Source organism: Bubalus bubalis, chromosome 13, assembly GCF_019923935.1.
Source record: "Bubalus bubalis isolate 160015118507 breed Murrah chromosome 13, NDDB_SH_1, whole genome shotgun sequence".
NCBI classification, from domain to species: domain Eukaryota; kingdom Metazoa; phylum Chordata; class Mammalia; order Artiodactyla; family Bovidae; genus Bubalus; species Bubalus bubalis.
In genome coordinates this window covers 68,341,711-68,359,791 of record NC_059169.1, presented here as the reverse complement: position 1 = coordinate 68,359,791, position 18,081 = coordinate 68,341,711, and the positions used below count along the sequence as shown (strand labels likewise).

Here is an 18,081-nt window from a genome sequence, read left to right as displayed (position 1 = left end):
TGCCAATAAAGGGCTGTCTAGTCAAAGCTATGGTTTTTCCAGTAGTCATGTATGGATGTGACAGTTGGACTATAAAGAAAGCTGAGCACCAAAGAATTGATGCTTTTGAACTGTGGTGTGGGGAAGACTCTTGAGAGTCCCTTGGACTGCAAGGAGATCCAACCAGTCCATCCTAAGGGAAATCAGTCCTGAATGTTCATTGGAAGGACTGATGCTGAAGTTGAAACTTCAATACTTTGGCCACCTCACGCGAAGAGCTGACTCACTGGAGAAGACTCTGATACTGGGAAAGATTGAAGGCAGGAGGAGAAGGGGACGACAGAGGATGAGACGGTTGGATGGCATCACTGACTTGATGGACATGAGTTTGAGTAGACTCTGGGAGTTGGTGATGGACAGGGAGGCCTGGCGTGTTGCAGTCCATGGGGTTGCAAAGAGACAGACATGACTGAGTGACTGAACTGAATTGCTTTATAGTGTGTTGGTTTCTGCCATACAATGCCATGAATCAGCCATAAGTATACAATGTCCCCTCCCTCGTGAGCCTCCCTCCCACCCCTCTAGGTCATCACAGAGCAGCAGAGCCTGGAGGAGGCACTGAGTCAGTGAAACCACACCTCCAGGGATGGGCAGAAGGTATCGCCAGCCCTGGACCGCCGAGCTCTCAGTGAGTGCTGGAGACCACTTACACAGATGCAAGAGGAGAGGATTTGCCGGGGGTTTGTGTGTGGGGATGGGGCAGGCTGCAAGCTGGGGGCTCCCTCTCTGCACCCCAGGAAACATGCTGGTCCCTGCTTTCAGTTCTTCCTCCCAAAGATGGTGCCATTGGGTATAAGGAGGGCTCAACAGCATCAGCAGAACCATACTGGCATCTTTTCCTATATAAATCCACTTGGTAAAGAACGTAGCCGAGCCCACGGCGGGCTGGAATCCAGGCAAGCCCTCCCCTGCCCATGGCCCGAGATCAGTGTTCCCATTACATCCTGCAGCAGCGCCACCCAAAGTTACCAGCAGGCAGCCAGCCTTCCATCTCAAGAACTGCAGCCCCCAGATCGCGGCCCCACTTGCTGACGCGGAGGAAGGTTTAGAGACCTTCATGCTCACGGCCAGCACGAAGCTTCCGGGGGCATCTGATGGAGAGAGGCTGCCAAGTCAAAGGGAGAAGGACAGCCTCTTGCCTTGAAAACATTACTTCCAGATAAAGGATAACCCTCATGGGCAGAGGCAGAATACTCCATTCTAGACTGGGGTAAATTTTTTTCCTCTTGGCCACGACCCACGCCTGCAGGAGTGGGGCGCCGTCTGCCCCTCAGCTGTGGGCAGCACATGGAGAGGCAGCAGGCATGGGGGCTGCCGGAGGAGTGGGTGTACAGGACAGAGGAGGGAACTCCAGCTGGGCCTGGAGGCAAGACGCTCTCGGTGGACGTGCAAGGGGCCCGTGGTCACTGCCGGCCAGCCTGCTCCCCTCCCCAGGACCCTGGGGTTTCCACCGGGGCCAGCTCCTCGGGGAAACAATTGCACAGGTGCACAGACCCCACATCCAGGCTCTGCTTATGCTAACACTCTGCCTTCACCGGCCTGCAAGCCTTAGGTTTTGTTTTAATTTTTAACTGGAGGATAATTACTTTACAATGTTGTGTTGGTTTCTGCCATACAACAGCATGACTCAGCCGTAAGTATACAATGTCCTCTCCCCTCTCAGGTCTCCCTCCCACCCCCCATCGCACCCCTCTAGGTCATCACAGAGCACCGAGCTGAGCTCCCTGTGTTACACGGCAGCTTCCCATGCTGTCTATTTTACGCATGGTAACGTATATGTTTGGGTTTCCCTGGTGGCTCAGACAGAAAAGAATCTGCCTGCAATGCAGGAGACCTGGGTTCAGTCCCTGGGTTGGGAAGATCCCCTGGAAAAGCAAATGGCTACCACGCCAGTACTTTTGCCTGGAAAATCCCATGGACAGAGGAGCCTGACTGGCTATAGTCCATGGGGTCCCAAAGAGTCGGACATGACTGAGTGACTAACACTGCCACTTTCAATGTACATGTTTCCATGCTACTCTCTCTCTATCCCACGCTTGCCTTTCTCCACTGCGTCCACAACCCTGTTCTCTGTGTGCGCATCTCTATTCCTGTCCTGCAAATAGGTTCAGTGAAGTCAGAAAGAGAAAAACAAGTATAATATAACAAGTGTAATAACACATGTATATGGAAGTCTTATGCTTTGTACACCAGGGGCCCCACACTCTGATTTTGCACTGGGGCCCTGCAGATTATATAGCCTGTCCTGGTTCCAAGTGTGTCAGAGCAGGAAGCCCACAGAACGGTGAGCCAGCTTTGAACACTCTCGATAGGAAGCGGGTCTCATCAAGGCCGAAACGTCATTTGCGGTCCTTCTTTATCCGAAGGCCACCGAGTCGGTTTACAGCTTGGCTCACCCTGAGTCCCCTGGACATGTCTCAGCGACGCGGCCTCCTTCTTGGGGGAGGGATCCCAGCAGGGGCCTGTCTGTGTCATGTCGCCCAGGCAGGCCTTCACTGGGGGAGTTGGGGTCACTGCCCCCATCACCTGGGTCGGGCCCAGCCTTTGAGAAGCGCGGCTCCAGCTCTGATGGCTGAGGCCGCCTCCCAAGCAGAAGCATGAACAGAGCTCTGCCAGCTCGGGTGCAGGAGCGTGGCCAGGAGTCCCACCCCCACACTGCCGTGCCCCGCAGGCAGGAAGCCCCCCGCAGGAGGGGCACAGAGCCACTCACCTGGTTCCCGCTCTCCTGGATGATCTCAGCTCTGGCACCTTCCGCTCGGCTGTGATCTCGACAAACCAGGTGAACTGTGCCACCTGGTGGAATTCAAAAAAAGCGGCCATGAGGGACAGCCACAGTGACAGCCCTGGAGACGAGCTCTTCCGAAGGCAGGATGAACACACCCGGGCTCACAGAAAGAGGACCTGACACGGAGACTATTCTGGAAGATCTGGACAGATGGTCCCCACAGTCAGAGCAGCCAGTGGAAAGGAGAGGGTGGTCCTGGAATCCGTGCTCCTGCCTACCTGGGGTGACGGTGCAACTGGGGCAACGTCCTGATTTTCTTTATGGGTCTGAATACACCAAGGATGAGCTTCCCTGGTGGTAAAGAACCCGCCTGCCAATCCAGGAGACCTAGGTTCAGTCTCTAGGTGGGGAAGATCCCCTGGAGAAAGGAATGGCAACCACTCCAGTATTCTTGCCTGGAGGATCCCACAGACAGAGGAGCCTAGCAGGCTACAGTCCAGGGGTCACAAAGATCAGACGTGACTAAGCACACACACGCATATCAAGGATAAGAAGGGTCAGTCTTGGTCACACCCGCATCCCTAGCATCTCACAGGGAATCTGACACACGGTCTCAACCCAGCTGCCCTTTAGACCCACCTGGAAAGTTTTTAAAGCTCCCGGCCTAAGGATGGTTTAAAAGCTCCCCCAGCTGAGTCTAATGTTCAGCCCAAGTTGAGAAGCCCCTAATATGTAGCCGGAATTTAACAAATATTTACTAAATGGGTGAATCCATAAACGGCACTCAAGACTATTCCAGCAAAAGTCACACCATCATCAATCAGGGCTTATTTAAAGGGGAATGCCTTGGCTGCGGCAGTTAAGACATAAGCATTATGGACCCTGCTTTCTTCGCCTAAAACACCCGGCTTTATTAAATAGGGTCTGTTGCACAGGAGGCTCCAGGCAAACCACATAACAGCCCCTCAGCTTGATCCTCCTCCCAGCTCTTCAGAGTACCTCCCAGTTGCTAAGATGCAGTTAATCTTCCCCCTGCTTTGACAGATAATTAAATACAGCTCCAAATGGCACAATACTCCCCTGGAAAATGCCTAACTTTGGAGGGAAAAAAAATCTCAAGCATCTTGAAAAGTGATAAATTCCAAGGTTATTTCCCCAACTTCTGCTGGAACATCCATTTTTCCAGGAGAAGGGGCTCTAGAGAGGCATGGCTGACTTCTCTAGCCACCGCAGTACTGTTGAGTGAGCCGGGACAGTTGAGCTGGGGCAGAAAATTTGTCATTTACCTGGAGGAAGACTTCAGCTGATTGAATAATGTATGGGCACCCAGAGGGCCTCTTTCTAGATCCAAGCTTAGGGAGGAGGGAGAGGAGGCAGTTTCCAGCTGCTCAAACTCCAGAGACTGGAAACCAGGAGCAGTAGGAAGGAAGAAGGAAGTTCACTGCACCCCGCCTTCCATTATTCTGGGGGCTCTGTTCTCAACTAGGGTCCATGGCCAAACTGCGATGGATTCCCATTCTCTCTCCCACCCCCATCCCCCCACCCCCATTCTCACTGAGGAGACAGGAACTAGGGACCAGGCGTCCAAGTTTTGTGTGTTTTTTTTTTAAGTTTCCACTGGTGATTCGGATGCCTAGGGTTAACTGGAGCCCCTTACTGTTCTTAATCAGAAAACACTGCCATGTGGACGGGACCTCAGCTCTCCTGTGAATGAATGAAGTGTTGAGGAGAGCTTCCTCCACTCACTCCCTCTGTCCACCTCTAGTCTGAAGCTTAATGCAGCAAAGGTCTGTCTAGTCAAAGTTACAGTTTTTCCAGTAGTCATGTACAGATGTGAGAGTTGGACCAGAAAGAAGGCTGAGTGCTGAAGAAGTGATGCCTTCAAACTGTGGTGCTGGAGAAGACTCTTGAGAGTTCCTTGGACAGCAAGGAGATCAAACCAGTCAATCCTAAAGAAAATCAGTCCTGAATATTCATTGGAAGGACTGATGCTGAAGTTCCAATACTTTGGCCACCTGATGCAAACAGCAGACTTATTGGAAAAGACCCTGATGTTGGGAAAGATTGAAGGCGGGAGGAGAAGGGGGCAACAGAGGACGAGATGGTTGGATGGCATCACTGACTCCATTGACATGACTTTGAGCAAGCTCCAGAAGATAGTGAAAGACAGGGAAGCCTGGCGTGCTGTAGTCCATGGGGTCGCAAAGGGTCAGACATGACTGACTGACTGAACAACAAGAGAAAGCCGGCAGCTGTGCCAGTCAGCACGGGGTCCCTGTCCAGGGCGCCTGCCTGTGCCGGCTGGGGCCTTCCTGACCCGTGTGTGACATAGGGCCCTCTCCCCAGTGTGGACTGGCCGCAGGCTGCCCTTGGGGCCCAGCACACACACGACTTAGGCTGCTCACCTCGCTTGGCGATCTCCATGGCGGTCGCTTTTCCAATGCCGCTGTTCCCCCCAGTGACCATGAAGGCTCTTCCAGGAACTTGGACCTCCAAGTCATCAGGGACAAAGTCCTTGGACGCAGACTCATAGCCACTCCTGGAAGCAGCAGACCCACAGAAGGAATGGACATTAAGGAGCAGGGAATACAACCTCCTGCAGTGAGAAGGCCCAGTCCTGGGCTGGGCGCAGTGCTCTCCCCACACATCAGACAGCCCCTTCCGCCCTGGGACCCCGCTCTCCTCCCTGGTCTTGTGAAGAACACCATCTTCTCAGCGCCTATACCATTAGCTTCCTGAACTTCTGAAAACACCTGGAGATTCCAACAGTTTGGCAGCCAAACTATTTTTCTCTGCCTCTAATACCAGGAGGTGCCCCTGCCCCTTAAAACATTCTTTGATAGGTTTTCTTATTTTTATTTTTTGGGCTTTTCCCCCACGGTGGGGCAAATGGAGAGGAGCTCAGGAGACCGAGAGCATCATGCCCACTGCACCCCAGGACATCATGCCCACTGTCCCTCCCCAGGTATAGAAGGACCACAGCAAAGTGGGGAGATGTGCAATTTGGGAATGAGGAGGGGCAGGTGCAGTTATGTGAGGGCTGAACCCCTTGGAGGAAGCAAGGCTCCTTCAGGGCCACAGGGTGTGTGCCGAACACCTTGAGGGGGCGCCGTTCAGATCTTAATGATGGCCCATTTGCATCAGGACAAGTTTCTGCCGGATGACAGCAAAGCACAATGAGAAGGAGGTGCTTTTTCCAATTGGCCCAAAGGCATCATATTGGTCAGAAACAACTCTGGGGGACTTCCCTGATGGTCCCGTGGTTGAGCCCATGCTCCCAATGCTGAGGGCACTTGTTTGATTCCTGGTCAGGGAACTAAGATCCTGCATGTTGCGTGGTGTGGCCAAAATAAATAAGTAAAATGAAGAGATAAAGAAAGAAAGAACTCTGAATTCTTCAACTGCTTCTCTCTGCTCTTTGAGACTCCTTGTCTACCTTGACTGTCCTGAAAGTGAAAGTGAAGTCGCTCAGTTGTGTCCCAGTCTTTGTGACCCTGTGGACTGTAGCCCACCAGGCTCCTCTCTCCATGGGATTCTCCAGGCAAGAATACTTGGAGTGGGTTGCCATTTCCTTCTCCAGGGGATCTTCCCAACCGAGGGACTGAAGCCAGGTCTCCTGCATTGCAGGCAGACGCTTTAACCTCTGAGCCACCAGGGAAGCCCTTGACTGTCCTAGTAGTTAATATTTCCTGGTTACAGAATCGGCTCGGGGAATGGAGAGGGGTTGGCAGGAGACCCTGAGGTCAGAGCTCCCCACACACCGGCAGGCTAGGGGTCTCAGCCTGTATCTCTCGCCCAAAGAGCTGATTCCCTGCAACACAGAATGCAACTCATTTCCCCTGGAGGTTCTGGAAGGTGCCCTGTGCCCTTCCCATGCCCTGTTTATGCAAAGACTGCCAGCAGCTGGTCTCCTGCCCCACACCCTAGTATAGCACAACTGCCAACTACATGCCTGGACACCGGTGAAGAGGGCCAAAGAATGTTTATGAGCTCAGGTTTGGTCTGAAGTCATTGCCACAGGGGCGGTCATTGCCCCTGGTCTCACAGTCAAGAGACCAAGAAGAAGGTTATTGCTGCTGTTCTCACCACCTGGAACTCTTCCAGACATCCAGGGCAGCTTTTCATCGCCTCGGCTGTGAGCAGCCCACTTAGTGGGGCAAGCAAGACTTCTGACTGTTCAAAGGCTTCCTGAAAGGCTGACTTGAAACTGAACGTAATCTCAATCATAAAGCCTTTGGATCCAACAACCTGGATTTAAATCTCAGCTCTGCCTCCTAACAGCTGTGCCATCTCCTGTGTTGTTTTAACCCTTTTGAGCTCCAGTCTTTTCATCTGCACAAAGGGAAGTAGGTTCTGTTAGAAGCTACTTCTTGGGCAGCCTAGGTGAGATAATTATGTAAAGCATCTATCATATGCTTTGAATAAGTTAAGAACACAATCCCAGGTGACTCAGTGGTAAAAAACCTGCCTGACAATGTAGGAGACATTAGTTCGATCCTTGGATCAGGAAGATCCCCTGGAGAAGGAAATGGCTACCCACTCTAGTATTCTTGCCTGGAGAATCCCATGGACAGAGGAGCCTGTTAGTACTATTAGTATAATAATACTAATATTATTACTAGTATTGATAATAATATTAATATCTTTCATGTTCAAAACAGCTCATTTGCTTGCTCCCCTGCCCCTTCCCTCCCCTGCTCGCTCGTCCTTCAAATCATTAGGGACTCCGAGAGTAACTTAAACTATAACCAAAGATGAAGCTGGAAGATTTGTTTTGCCTCACGGGTGGACATCCCAGAATCACTGTGAAAAGATTTTCCTGCAAAGGAAAAGAGGTTTCTTGGAAAGAACCCAGGATCAGGGAATCAGTGACGAGAGGCCCAGGCAGGAGAAGGCACTGGTGGGGAGGGAGAGAGAGCTTTCAAGAAGAGCAGGCCTCAGAGAACACACCCCAGGTATGCCCCACAGGGACCAGGCCCCAGACCCCCTCCTCACAGCTAGAGGAGACTCTAGCCTCTGGGTTACCACGTTGATCCTATTAGGGAGTAAGGTTTGCTGAGGGTGGCTCCTGCGGATTAAACGTCTTCCTCAAACTCCAGGCTGTGAGCCAGTTGCCAAGTGGGTGGAGCCGGGCTGGCCTACAGGACACGTCATAACTCCCTTTGTCCTCTGTCTTCAACACTGGGATTCCACCCTGATCCAATCCGCTGTTAATAAGATATAGCTTTTTTCTTATCCTCCTGCCCTCTCTTTTTTATTTTTATAAACTCCTCATATCAGTTCTTATTTTTCAGATGCAGAGAGAGGTAAATGACTTACCCAAGACCATGGGATGGTAGGTGATAAAGCCCACAGGGGTTTCCATGCTCTCTACACTGAGCCTAGGAGTGGAGCTCAGCCTCACCAGTGGTGCTCAGAAGAGTGGTCCCCGGACAGGCAACATCAACATCACCTGGGAATCTTTCTACAGAGCCAGAAATTCCAGGGTGAGGCCCAGCAATCAGTGGTTTCACATGCCCTACAGGAGACTGATTCAAGTTGAGCAATCACTGTACTTAGTGTTTCCTGAACCCCTGAATATAAGAGTCACCAGGAGGCAAGGTCCTCAGCACGCTTCCCCTATTTACCCAATATGGAATTTGCTAAGGTTCCACCCACACCTGCTAGGTGCTTACAAGTTAGTTGTTTTTTAATTGCCCCTGGTAATTCTTAAGTTCAGACAAAGTTAAGGAAACTGTGACTAGATCCTGCTGCCTAGGGGCCCAATATAAGGAAGCTTTATAAAAATCCTGGTGTGCCAAGAAAAAGTATTGTAAACCCAAACTACAGACTCTCATTGGAATCAAAGTAAGGTATTGTCTTTCCCTCCAATTCACAAAATGCACAACAGCAGGGAAAACCACCTAAGCTTACACCCCTCCTACCCCACAAAAGAGTCTGGGGAGAGACTTTCAGAAGTCTGCTTTCCAGTGGGGCAGGAAGCTGACTCAAGCTCTTCATGCTGCATTCTGTATAACTTGGAAAGATCCCGCAAATGGTGGTCACTACGAGTACACCCCTTTGAAAGAAAGAGGAGGCCATTGTATTCAGTGGGTCAGGGTTGACAGCCACACTGTTGCAAAGAAAAGCCAATTCTGAGTCCTTGATAGATCTGTTTCTTTGACTTTAACCTTCCTTTCTCATTGCTTTTGTTATAATCATACATTATGACCTGCCCTTACAGTTGTAGTTTAAATTATACAGGAAGCCCTGCCCCTCTGCCTGAAGAGATTAACATGTACCTCCTTCCAGGAGATATTTGCAAGATAATGGTTTTTACTTCCTCAACTCCTCCCCTTCTCTGTCCTATAAAAGAACCTCACACCCAGACCCCAGAGAAGATGGTTATTTTGAGATATTAGTCTGCCATCTTCTCTGTCAGCTAGGCTTTCCAACTGTATTCCTGGTTAATGGGCCTGTCATTTGGCAAGCAGACTGAAAGTGGACTCAAATTTGGCTTAGCCAGCCTAGAAGCCTTGCTGCTTGTGGCTACCTGGCCCCGGGTATGTATCAGGGAATACTGGGGCAAGGCCTTAGCAGCTGCTGGAACTATTTGTCCTGAGGGTCTTCCCTTCAAGATTTCCTGATGTGGCACCAGCTTCCCCAGTGCCCAGCAGTTGAGGCAAGAAACTGACGTTGATGGGACTAAATTTTGTAGGGTAAGTCTCTCCAGTGTGCACGCTGGAAACATACCCCCACCTCAATTTGGGCTTTTCCTTTAGGGGACAAGCCAGTTTGGTTGGGGAACCCTGTTGGGCAGGGGAATTGCTGTTGGACTGTACCTGAGCTGGAACTGGTTCACTGGGGAACTAGTTCTCGTGGGGGTAAGCCTATCCTAGTTGGAATTAGTTCATTTGTTTTCTAAGATAAGTTTATTTACCTGATTTGGGAACCTGCTCAGTTGGAACCAGTTTATTGGGGAACTAGTTCTTGTGGGGTAAGTCTACCCTAGTTGGAATTCTTTGATTTGTAGGGTAAGTTTGGGAGTTGGGGGCCAATTTGTTGGTGTATCAATGCTGTGATTTTTTTGTGGAATTTTTTATATTGGAATTGCTATTCATCTTTTGTGTTGTGGTGTGGTTATACTTTTAAAAATGGGAAGTATTCCATCTATAAATGGGAATTACTCCATCTATCTTGAAGGAGAGCCCTTTCGGGCGTATATTGGATAAATGGGCAAAATAATATAATTGTAAGCCTATGACTATGCTACTATAATAGGGTGTGGACCCCATATATGTTAGGATCAGAAGAGCAACAGACCCTGAATGGCTCACTCAACTATTAGGTTATCTCACAGAAGTGTTTTGCAAAAGAGCAGGGAAAAGAGATGAGATTCCATACGGAGAAGCATTTATGCTATTGCATCAGGAGAAAAAGGAGTCAGAGGACTACCCACCTTATCGTGCAGAGGTCTGAGAGAAAACCCAACGGGGTACACAATGGGGTAGACGAAAGAGCTTAAACAAAATTTGAGAGATAAAACAAAAACCAGCTGAGGATCCATCACAGTTTCTAGAAAGGATTTATCAAGTTTATAGATGCTACACAGATACAGACCCTGAGGCCCCTGAGAATGTAAGGATGATAAATATAGCCTTCATCAGGCAAAGTGCTCCAGAGATTAAAAAAATTATAGAAATTAGATAGTGGGTTTGAAATGAATCCTTCTCAGTTAGTAGATGTTGTTCTTAAAAGTATTCAACAGCAGGGAACAATGAGAGAAGCAAGGAGATGTGAAATGGAATACAGGTTTTTTGGTAGCAGCACTAAAAATGAGTAACCTAAGGAGGGCTCCCATGGCTCAGTGGTAAAGAACCTGCCACCAATGTAGGAGATGCGGGTTCAGCCCCAGGGTCAGGAAGATCCGCTAGAGAAGGAAATGGCAACCCACTCCAGTATTCTTGCCTGGAAAATTCCATGGGCAGAGGAGCTTGGCGGGCTACCGTTCACGGGGTCGCAAAGAGCCGGACGCGACTGAGCAACTGCGCACACATGAAACCTAAAGGTGGGCACCACTGGGGAAGGAAGAACATGCTGACCGCAGAGGGAGGACACTGGAGAAGAGACCGCCCTAAACTAAGACAGGCGCCCCTGACCGCAGGGGGAGGACACTGGAGAAGAGATCACCCCTGACCGCAGGGGGAGGACACTGGAAAAGAGATCGCCCTAAACTAAGACAGGTGCCCCTGACTGCAGGGGGAGGACACTGGAGAAGAGATCGCCCTAAACTAGGACAGGCGCCCCAGGTCCGCTGACAGTGGGAACAAACTGATTGACTCTAATTGATACCACTCTCCTTTGTAAATTAAGGGCTCAAGTAACATTTCCTCAGAACAGCTTGACATCAGGGTCCCACCAGGGCCTTTTTGATCTCGTGCATTTGGGGACTATGGCTCCACCTTGGGGAGCTTCAGCTCCATTTAGCGGGGCTTTGGCTCAAATTTGGGGTGTTCTCCCTGTGAAGGGAAATAAGGTGCTTTGGACAAGGGTCACAAGCCTAGTGGGACTAGGAAGTCACATTTGGGGCAGTTTTGCCATTTGACTCTGAAGGTGACTTTCTGGCTGGCAAGGTTTTGGTTTGATTTGGTTACTTTGAGCACAAAGATTTCTAGTACTAACGGCTTGAGCTAAAATGGGAAGCACTTCCTCTAAGGTTCCACTTCCACCTGGGAGCCCCTTAGGAAGTTTTAAATGACTGGCTGAAATCTAGGGAAGATCCTCAAAAGTGTTTGTAAATAGGTTACCGAAATGGGAAGCCATTGGTCTGACTAAACTAGGCATAGCTGATATTTAGAGCGTAGCAGGATTTTTGGAAGAGAACTTCTCCTCTAAGCTAACTTTCCAACATAGGTAAATGGGTATGTCAGCCCTTCAATATAATTCAGGCAGCCACCTAATTCTTTAAGAAAAAAGAAAAAAATAACTCTCCTTGTTTTAGGACCAGAAGTATGGTTCCAAAAAAGAATCCAAAACCCACTAATCCTTTTACCACTCCCAAGACCTTCCCTGTTTATCTTAAGAGCGAGTTTGTAAGTATTAATACAACTTAGCAACTAAAAAAGAACAACAAAGTATTATAAAGGGGAAATGAAGTTATCCTGAGGAAAAATTGTATCTTTGCAAATGTTCTACCTGGTCTTCTCAGGAGCCCTTATCTCCACCATATTTTTAAAATGCAAATTTTGAAAAAGAGAGTAATTTGGACTTGCTTTCCATAAACATTAGTAAAAGGAATTTAGCCATCTAGACAAGTGAACTTAATTTATTCCATCTGCCAGAAACCCAATTTTAATCTGACCTCTTTTGTAGACTGATGGGTTTTACATTGCTGTACCCAACTCAGGGCTGAAATCTTGAAATGAGAATAGAATTTGGCTTTTCTCTGTTAGAAAGACAAGTTTTGTTAAGTTGTCAAACTACCTTTGATAACAGATTTTAAGTTCTTTACCTTTTAAGTGATCTACTCTGTATTTGCCTTTGAAATCTTTGTTACTTTGGCTAAGTGAATAACTATTGTTTCACGGAGACGTATAATCCTGTTGTGTTTTAAAACCCTTTTGATGTTGTTTTGACAAAACTTACCAAATCAAATTATAATAAAGTTTCTTTGACCTCTAGCAAAACTTCGGGATGTTTCAAAGGGCTTTTGAAACACCCCGAAGAAACATTAAACTCATTAGGTTCACTTGGTATCTTAAATTACAATGGGAAGTGTTATCACATGAGTAATAAATCTTCTTAGGTTATATTTTATGGTAAATGATATTCTAGAGATTATATGAAATTTTGATGTGTCCTGCTAAAGTATTATCATCATAATTCTGGTTATTATCTGAAAGTGTGGCATGTCACAGCAGTAACTTAGGTGCTTTAAATGTGGCTTCTTAAGTCTTTTTTTTTTATTATAGATAGTTATGATTTCACTTTGATGCCATTGCAAAAACTCCTCCCCTTCAGGAAGATTTATAAAAAGGACTTTTGGATAAATGCAAGTAATTCTAATGGCTTCACAAAGCTGTTAACAAAAAGGATTAGTTACAGGGGAACTGAGTGAACTGGTAGATACGGTTACAGTTTTTGTGGTTTCAATATAAAGAAAATCACTGGTTTAAATCTGTTTCCCAGGGGTAAGGAAAATCTTCCCCTTAAACTAATTAATCATTGTTCTAATTTGGTCTTTGTTTTCAAATTGTTTGTGCTTTGTGCCTCCTTGATGCTCTGTCATTGTCAATTTCACTAACTGCATTACTTATATCTTGTCTAATTTATAAGATTGTTGTCTCTTACAATACCGAGGGTGTAATCAGGCCTTGAACAAAACTTATATGGCTAAAAACATAACATAAAAATCATTGTAATAGTGTAATTCTAAGTATGGGAAGAAGCAATGGGAGGGAAAATGTCTCCTGGATCATAATCAGGCACAAGATCCAGAGAATCTTTCCTTATTGATGGGGGTCGAATCCGAACTTTAGCAGCTAGAGTGGTATATCAAAGAATTTTTTCCTGATCTGGGATGAGCCTTCCAGTGCCGTGGGACAAGATTTGATCATGAACTGTCTACCAAATACTGGTCAAATTCCTAACCAAGAGGGGAGGAGCTGAGAAATGGAATATTTCCTGCCACATCAGTCATCTGCAATTGGAGCCTTCCAACATGAGCCAGTGAGCCCTGAGGAAACTCAGCCTATGAGAACACAGGATTAACTGCCCCAGATACCTGAGGGTACATATCAAGGAAATAATTTTAAAGAGCCCTGACTCTTGCATCTTCCCATACATAGAAAAGCCCTAAATTCCTAAACTTAAGATGCTGCCTCTGGGTTTGAAGTTCAGTATGCTACAGATGTAAAGTGGACATTTTCCAAAGAGGAACAAAGACAGACAAATCTCAACATCTGGAACACTGGGAACTGGCACGGATGGCTGCGAACACTCCCCAAAAGATCCATCTGATGAAGCAGTTAGAGCACTCGTCACCCTCTTTTTTCCAAGATTGTTGAAGGGACAAGGACAGTGGGAAATATTGCAGGGAAGAGCCAATTCTGACTCCATGATGGATCTGTTTCTTTGACTTTAACCTTTGTTTTACATTGCTTTAGTTATTATAATCCCACATAATGATCTGCCTCAGGGAACCCTTCCCCTCTGCCTGAAGGAACACATCCCTTCCCTGAGGTTGGCCATTCCAGGAGATATTTACAAGATAATGGTCAGTATTTCCTCAACTCCAACCCCTCTCTATCCTGTACAAGAACCTCACATACAAACACGCAGCCAAGGTGGTTATTTTGAGACTTTAGTCTGCCATCTTCTCGATCTGTTTGCTTTCACAATAAAAGTATTCCTTGCCTCAACATTTTCTCTCTGTTAACTGGCCTCGGTATAGTGAGGAGGCTGAGCTTGGACTCAGTAACATTTCCCACATTTTCTGCAGCACTGCCCCTGAGGAGGGTCTGCACTCTTTCAAAAAACACTTCTGCAAGCCGAGAAGGGAGGAACAGCAGCTGTCTCCCCTTGGAAAGATGCCTGGAGTCCTGGGACAATGGAAATTTGCCCAGGTAGCCTTGCTGCTGCCGCTGCCGCTGCCAAGTCGCTTCAGTCGTGTCCGACTCTGTGCAACCCCATAGACGGCAGCCCACCAGGCTCTGACGTCCCTGGGATTCTCCAGGCAAGAACACTGGAGTCCTGGGATTCTCCAGGCAAGAACACTGGAGTGGGTTGCCATTTCCTTCTCCAAAGCATTAAAGTGAAAAGTGAAAGTGAAGTCACTCAGTTGTGTCCGACTCTTCGGGACCCTATGGACTGCAGCCTACCAGGCTCCTCCGTCCATGGGATTTTCCAGGCAAGAGTACTGGAGTGGGCTGCCACTGCCTTCTCCCAGGTAGCCTTAGGAACTGATAAAAATACTGATAAAACTCTTAAGGCAGGGAAGAGAGGAAGTCTCTTAGAGAAGAGGGTTGCATAAGAGAAGAACCTGCAGGATTTTTTTTTTTTTTAAATAAAATATCAATCTAGGCCCCAGTGCACATCAATTGAATCAAAATGTCCACTGGGAGGGCCTGAAAGCTGATATCCTCAACAATTTTCTGCCGGTGATTTTTGGTTTCAAACAGGGATGAGAACCACTGGGAGAGACTAATTCTAAGATTAAAAACCACCTCTCCACCTCCCAGAAGTGGCCACCCCTCAAAGACCACAGTGAGGGGGCGGGTCGACTGGGGCACAGCCAGGGTGATCACGGGGCGACGGGGGGGCGGGGGGGGTGCGCGGGGCGGGTACCATCAAGCAATGTTCAACAAGCTCACACTGGACGCGTGGTCTACACCCGCCCTGTAACTCGTGCCCGGAATGTTCCAGCTGGAGGGAGCGGTCACAGTCCACAAGCCGCATTTTATTAGTAAGGACAAAAACACACCCAGGAAAGTACTAAGCGGAATCTCAACCAGCAATTTAGAACTAACCCCTTCTGACGCCGAAAACAGCCCCAAGGAGACAAGAGCCAGAGCACGCCCAAGCGGGGCGTCCAGGCAACGCCCAGGAGGCTCGCAGACCCCTGGGCCGCCTGACGTCAGTGGGTGGAGCCCCGCGAGTACAAGCCCCGCCCCCGGGGGCCAGCCGGGCCCAAGAGCGCCCCGGGGTTGGGTCGTGGCTGCAGCAGGTGGGCGGCCGGCAGGCGAGCGCCTTCGTCGCTCGGTGGGGCCGAGTGATCGCGGGGGAGTCGCGGGCGCGTTCCCGCTCATCCCGCCTGCCGGCGCCGAGGCGAGCCGCGTGACGGCCGCCGGGCTTGCCCGCCCCCGGGCCCCGGGCGCCGGCGCGGTACCCCGCGCACCCTTACTTGGTGTATTCGCGCAGCCCCTTGGCGAACCACACGGCGCTGCGGTAGAGGAGCATGGTGGGCCGGGCGCCGCAAGCAGAGTCCCGCGGCCCCGCGCTCCCGGGCCCCCGCCCCGCCCTTCCGGGCCCGCCAGCGGTTACATCATCGCAGTTATGTAAACGCCACGGCCTCAGGGGCTGGTCCCCACTGGGAATGCGGCCGGGTCTCGGTACGATACGGAGCGCCGCCCCCCCACGGCCCAGCTCTGCCCTGCCCTGCCGCGGCTCTGGAGAGCGCCCCACTCCGGCCCGGGCCTCAGAAGGCAGCGGGGAGGGAGGGCAGACCCTGCAGGGAGGGTCTTCATGGGGTGCAAGCCGGCGTCAGTACCTGTTGGGGGTTACCTGCCAGCTGGGTATCACTGGGACGCAGAGCTGGCACCGAAACACACCTCCTCGAATCTGATGACCCAGAAAATCGTGTGGACTCAAAACGAGGAGGCTTACTGATACTGAAAAGATGTCTCCATCTGATGGGTTTTAGCATAGGGGTTACTGAAAAACTAGTATTTTCTAAGTTTCCACCTATCTTATTTCACCAAATACCTGCAGTAACTCAGCGGAGGGACAGTGCTTCAGCAGCAGGTACAATAAGTCTGTAAGGTGCTCACAGTGACCCGCCTGGGGCAAGGCAGACTGGGTCTCCCTCCTGAGAGGTGAGTCTGTCTCCAAAATACAGGCTTTTGCCACAGTTCTGCAACGTCATGTAATGTCAGGAAGGAGCCCTTTATCGCTTTCAAATCTTCATCCGCCTTCCCAATCCCCCGAGGCCAAATAAACACACAGTGCAAGTGGAAAGAAAAAAAAGCATAGTGGCTATGCCAACCCACACGCTAGACTAAGTCACCCAGCCCACTCTGCGCCCCTGTTATGTAGGAGTCAGGCACCCTTATCCCCATCTGACCTCCATCTCTAACTCCGTTAGGAGAGCCTCACTCGGTTAAATTCTGTACTGGTTTACCAGACTCACCCAGAGACTGAGCCATTCTTACATAAGATGTGCGGAGACCAGCTGGTTTAATGGCCTCATTACCTACGGTAGAAGATATAGGTTCGCTGCCCCCTCCCAAGTGGGCGTATTTTTAATTCAGAATACCTTTTGAAATACATTTCCCCAGAACAGCTTGCTCCTCTGAACAGGACTGTGAGGTTCCCCTGCATTGCTCTTCTTCTTGCCAGAGCGATGAAAAGGAATTTAAACAAGTGGCCTTCTGCAAAGCCACCCAGCCTGGTGTGACTTTTCAATGCCAGTCAGGTTGGACCAGGAGAGCATTTTGGACCCCCAGAGTTACACAACTGTGCTTTGTACCCAAGGCTTTGTGTCAGTGATGGAAGAGGTACCAGTCTGTTCAGAAACTCACCACCTCAGGAAATGTGCTTTTGGCTCACAGAGGGGGTGAGAAGTTCTTGTGAACCACACGGTTTATTGAGGGCATCAGCAGCACCTTGCTGTAAAAGGGTGGGTGGAAACCGAGCTCTCTCAACCTGCTGTGTAAATCCCGGTGTGCTGCAGACCTACTCTGACTTAGTTTTCTTATTCGCGTACAGTGAGGATGAATATGCTCACTTCATGGGGCTGTTGTGATGATTAAATGCATTTGTAAAGAGCTCAGCAAAATGCCTGGTTATGGTCAAAAACCGTTCATTTCCCGCCCTAAGTTTTCTTCTCATTCTTTCCCTCCTGCTTTGCAGCCACCCCGTGTACATTCCATGCATGTTCCGTTAGTGCATGAAGCATGTAATATTTACCCTCAAATCAACAAGTCTACGCTAGGGACTGCGCTGTACACAATTCATAGGGGGTTTTAAGAAAAGACAACCCACATCTCAGAAGGGACCTCCGTTCTTCCCTGGATGACACGGAACAAGAAAGAAAGGACAGGATGGGATTCGTGGGAAAAGGGTCCAGTTTAAGGACCTAGCTGAGCTGGATTTTGGTTCTGTTTTGTCACTGACTCTCAGTGTGGCCCTGGTTAATAGTGATAAAATTTATGGCCACCTGCTGGGAACAGCCGACTCACTGGAAAAGACCCTGATGCTGGGAAAGATTGAAGGCAGAAGGAGAAGAGGGAGACAGAGGATGAGATGGCTGGATGCCATCACCAATTCAATGGACATGAATCTGGGCAAACTCCAGGGAATGGTGAGGGACAGGGAAGCCTGGCATGCTGCAGTCTATGGGGTTGCAGAGTCAGACACGACTTGGTGAATGAACAAGTCCAAACGTTGTGGATTATGTCACTTAATCCCTACAATGACCTAGTAAGGTTGCTCTGGCTATCATCTCCATTTTACAGATGAACAAAACTGAGGCTTAGAGGGGAAGCCCCTTGGCTGAGGTCACGTTTACTGTGAGGTCACAGTAAATGCACCCTGGAGCCAGGATTTGAGCCAGGCAGTGC

At 49.2% G+C, this 18,081-nt stretch overlaps 2 protein-coding genes across 18 annotated transcripts in view; one reads left to right on the top strand and one right to left on the bottom strand.

Moving 5' to 3' along the window:
* Nucleotides 1–15,983, bottom strand: part of DHRS12 (dehydrogenase/reductase 12) — a 40,714-nt gene extending 24,731 nt beyond the window's left edge. Inside the window, exons 1-3 of one of the 7 annotated variants that reach the window (XM_025262954.3) lie at nt 15,645–15,983; nt 5,170–5,303; nt 2,750–2,832 (exon numbers count right to left, since the gene is read on the bottom strand). In XM_025262954.3, coding sequence (XP_025118739.3) covers nt 2,750–2,832; nt 5,170–5,303; nt 15,645–15,700 — 273 coding nt within the window. In that variant the 5' untranslated portion in view covers nt 15,701–15,983. The other 6 variants (XM_044926792.2, XM_025262955.3, XM_006051906.4 and 3 more) reach the window with 6 other exon arrangements.
* Nucleotides 9,129–18,081, top strand: part of CCDC70 (coiled-coil domain containing 70) — a 67,148-nt gene continuing 58,195 nt past the window's right edge. Inside the window, exons 1-3 of one of the 11 annotated variants that reach the window (XR_006543790.1) lie at nt 9,306–9,462; nt 11,745–11,835; nt 14,244–14,500. The gene's annotated coding sequence lies outside the window, so the exon portion shown is untranslated. Of the gene's footprint in view, nt 9,463–11,744; nt 11,836–12,714; nt 12,920–13,642; nt 13,771–13,908; nt 14,164–14,243; nt 14,501–18,081 lie in introns of those variants that run through there. The other 10 variants (XR_006543789.1, XR_006543787.1, XR_006543788.1 and 7 more) reach the window with 10 other exon arrangements.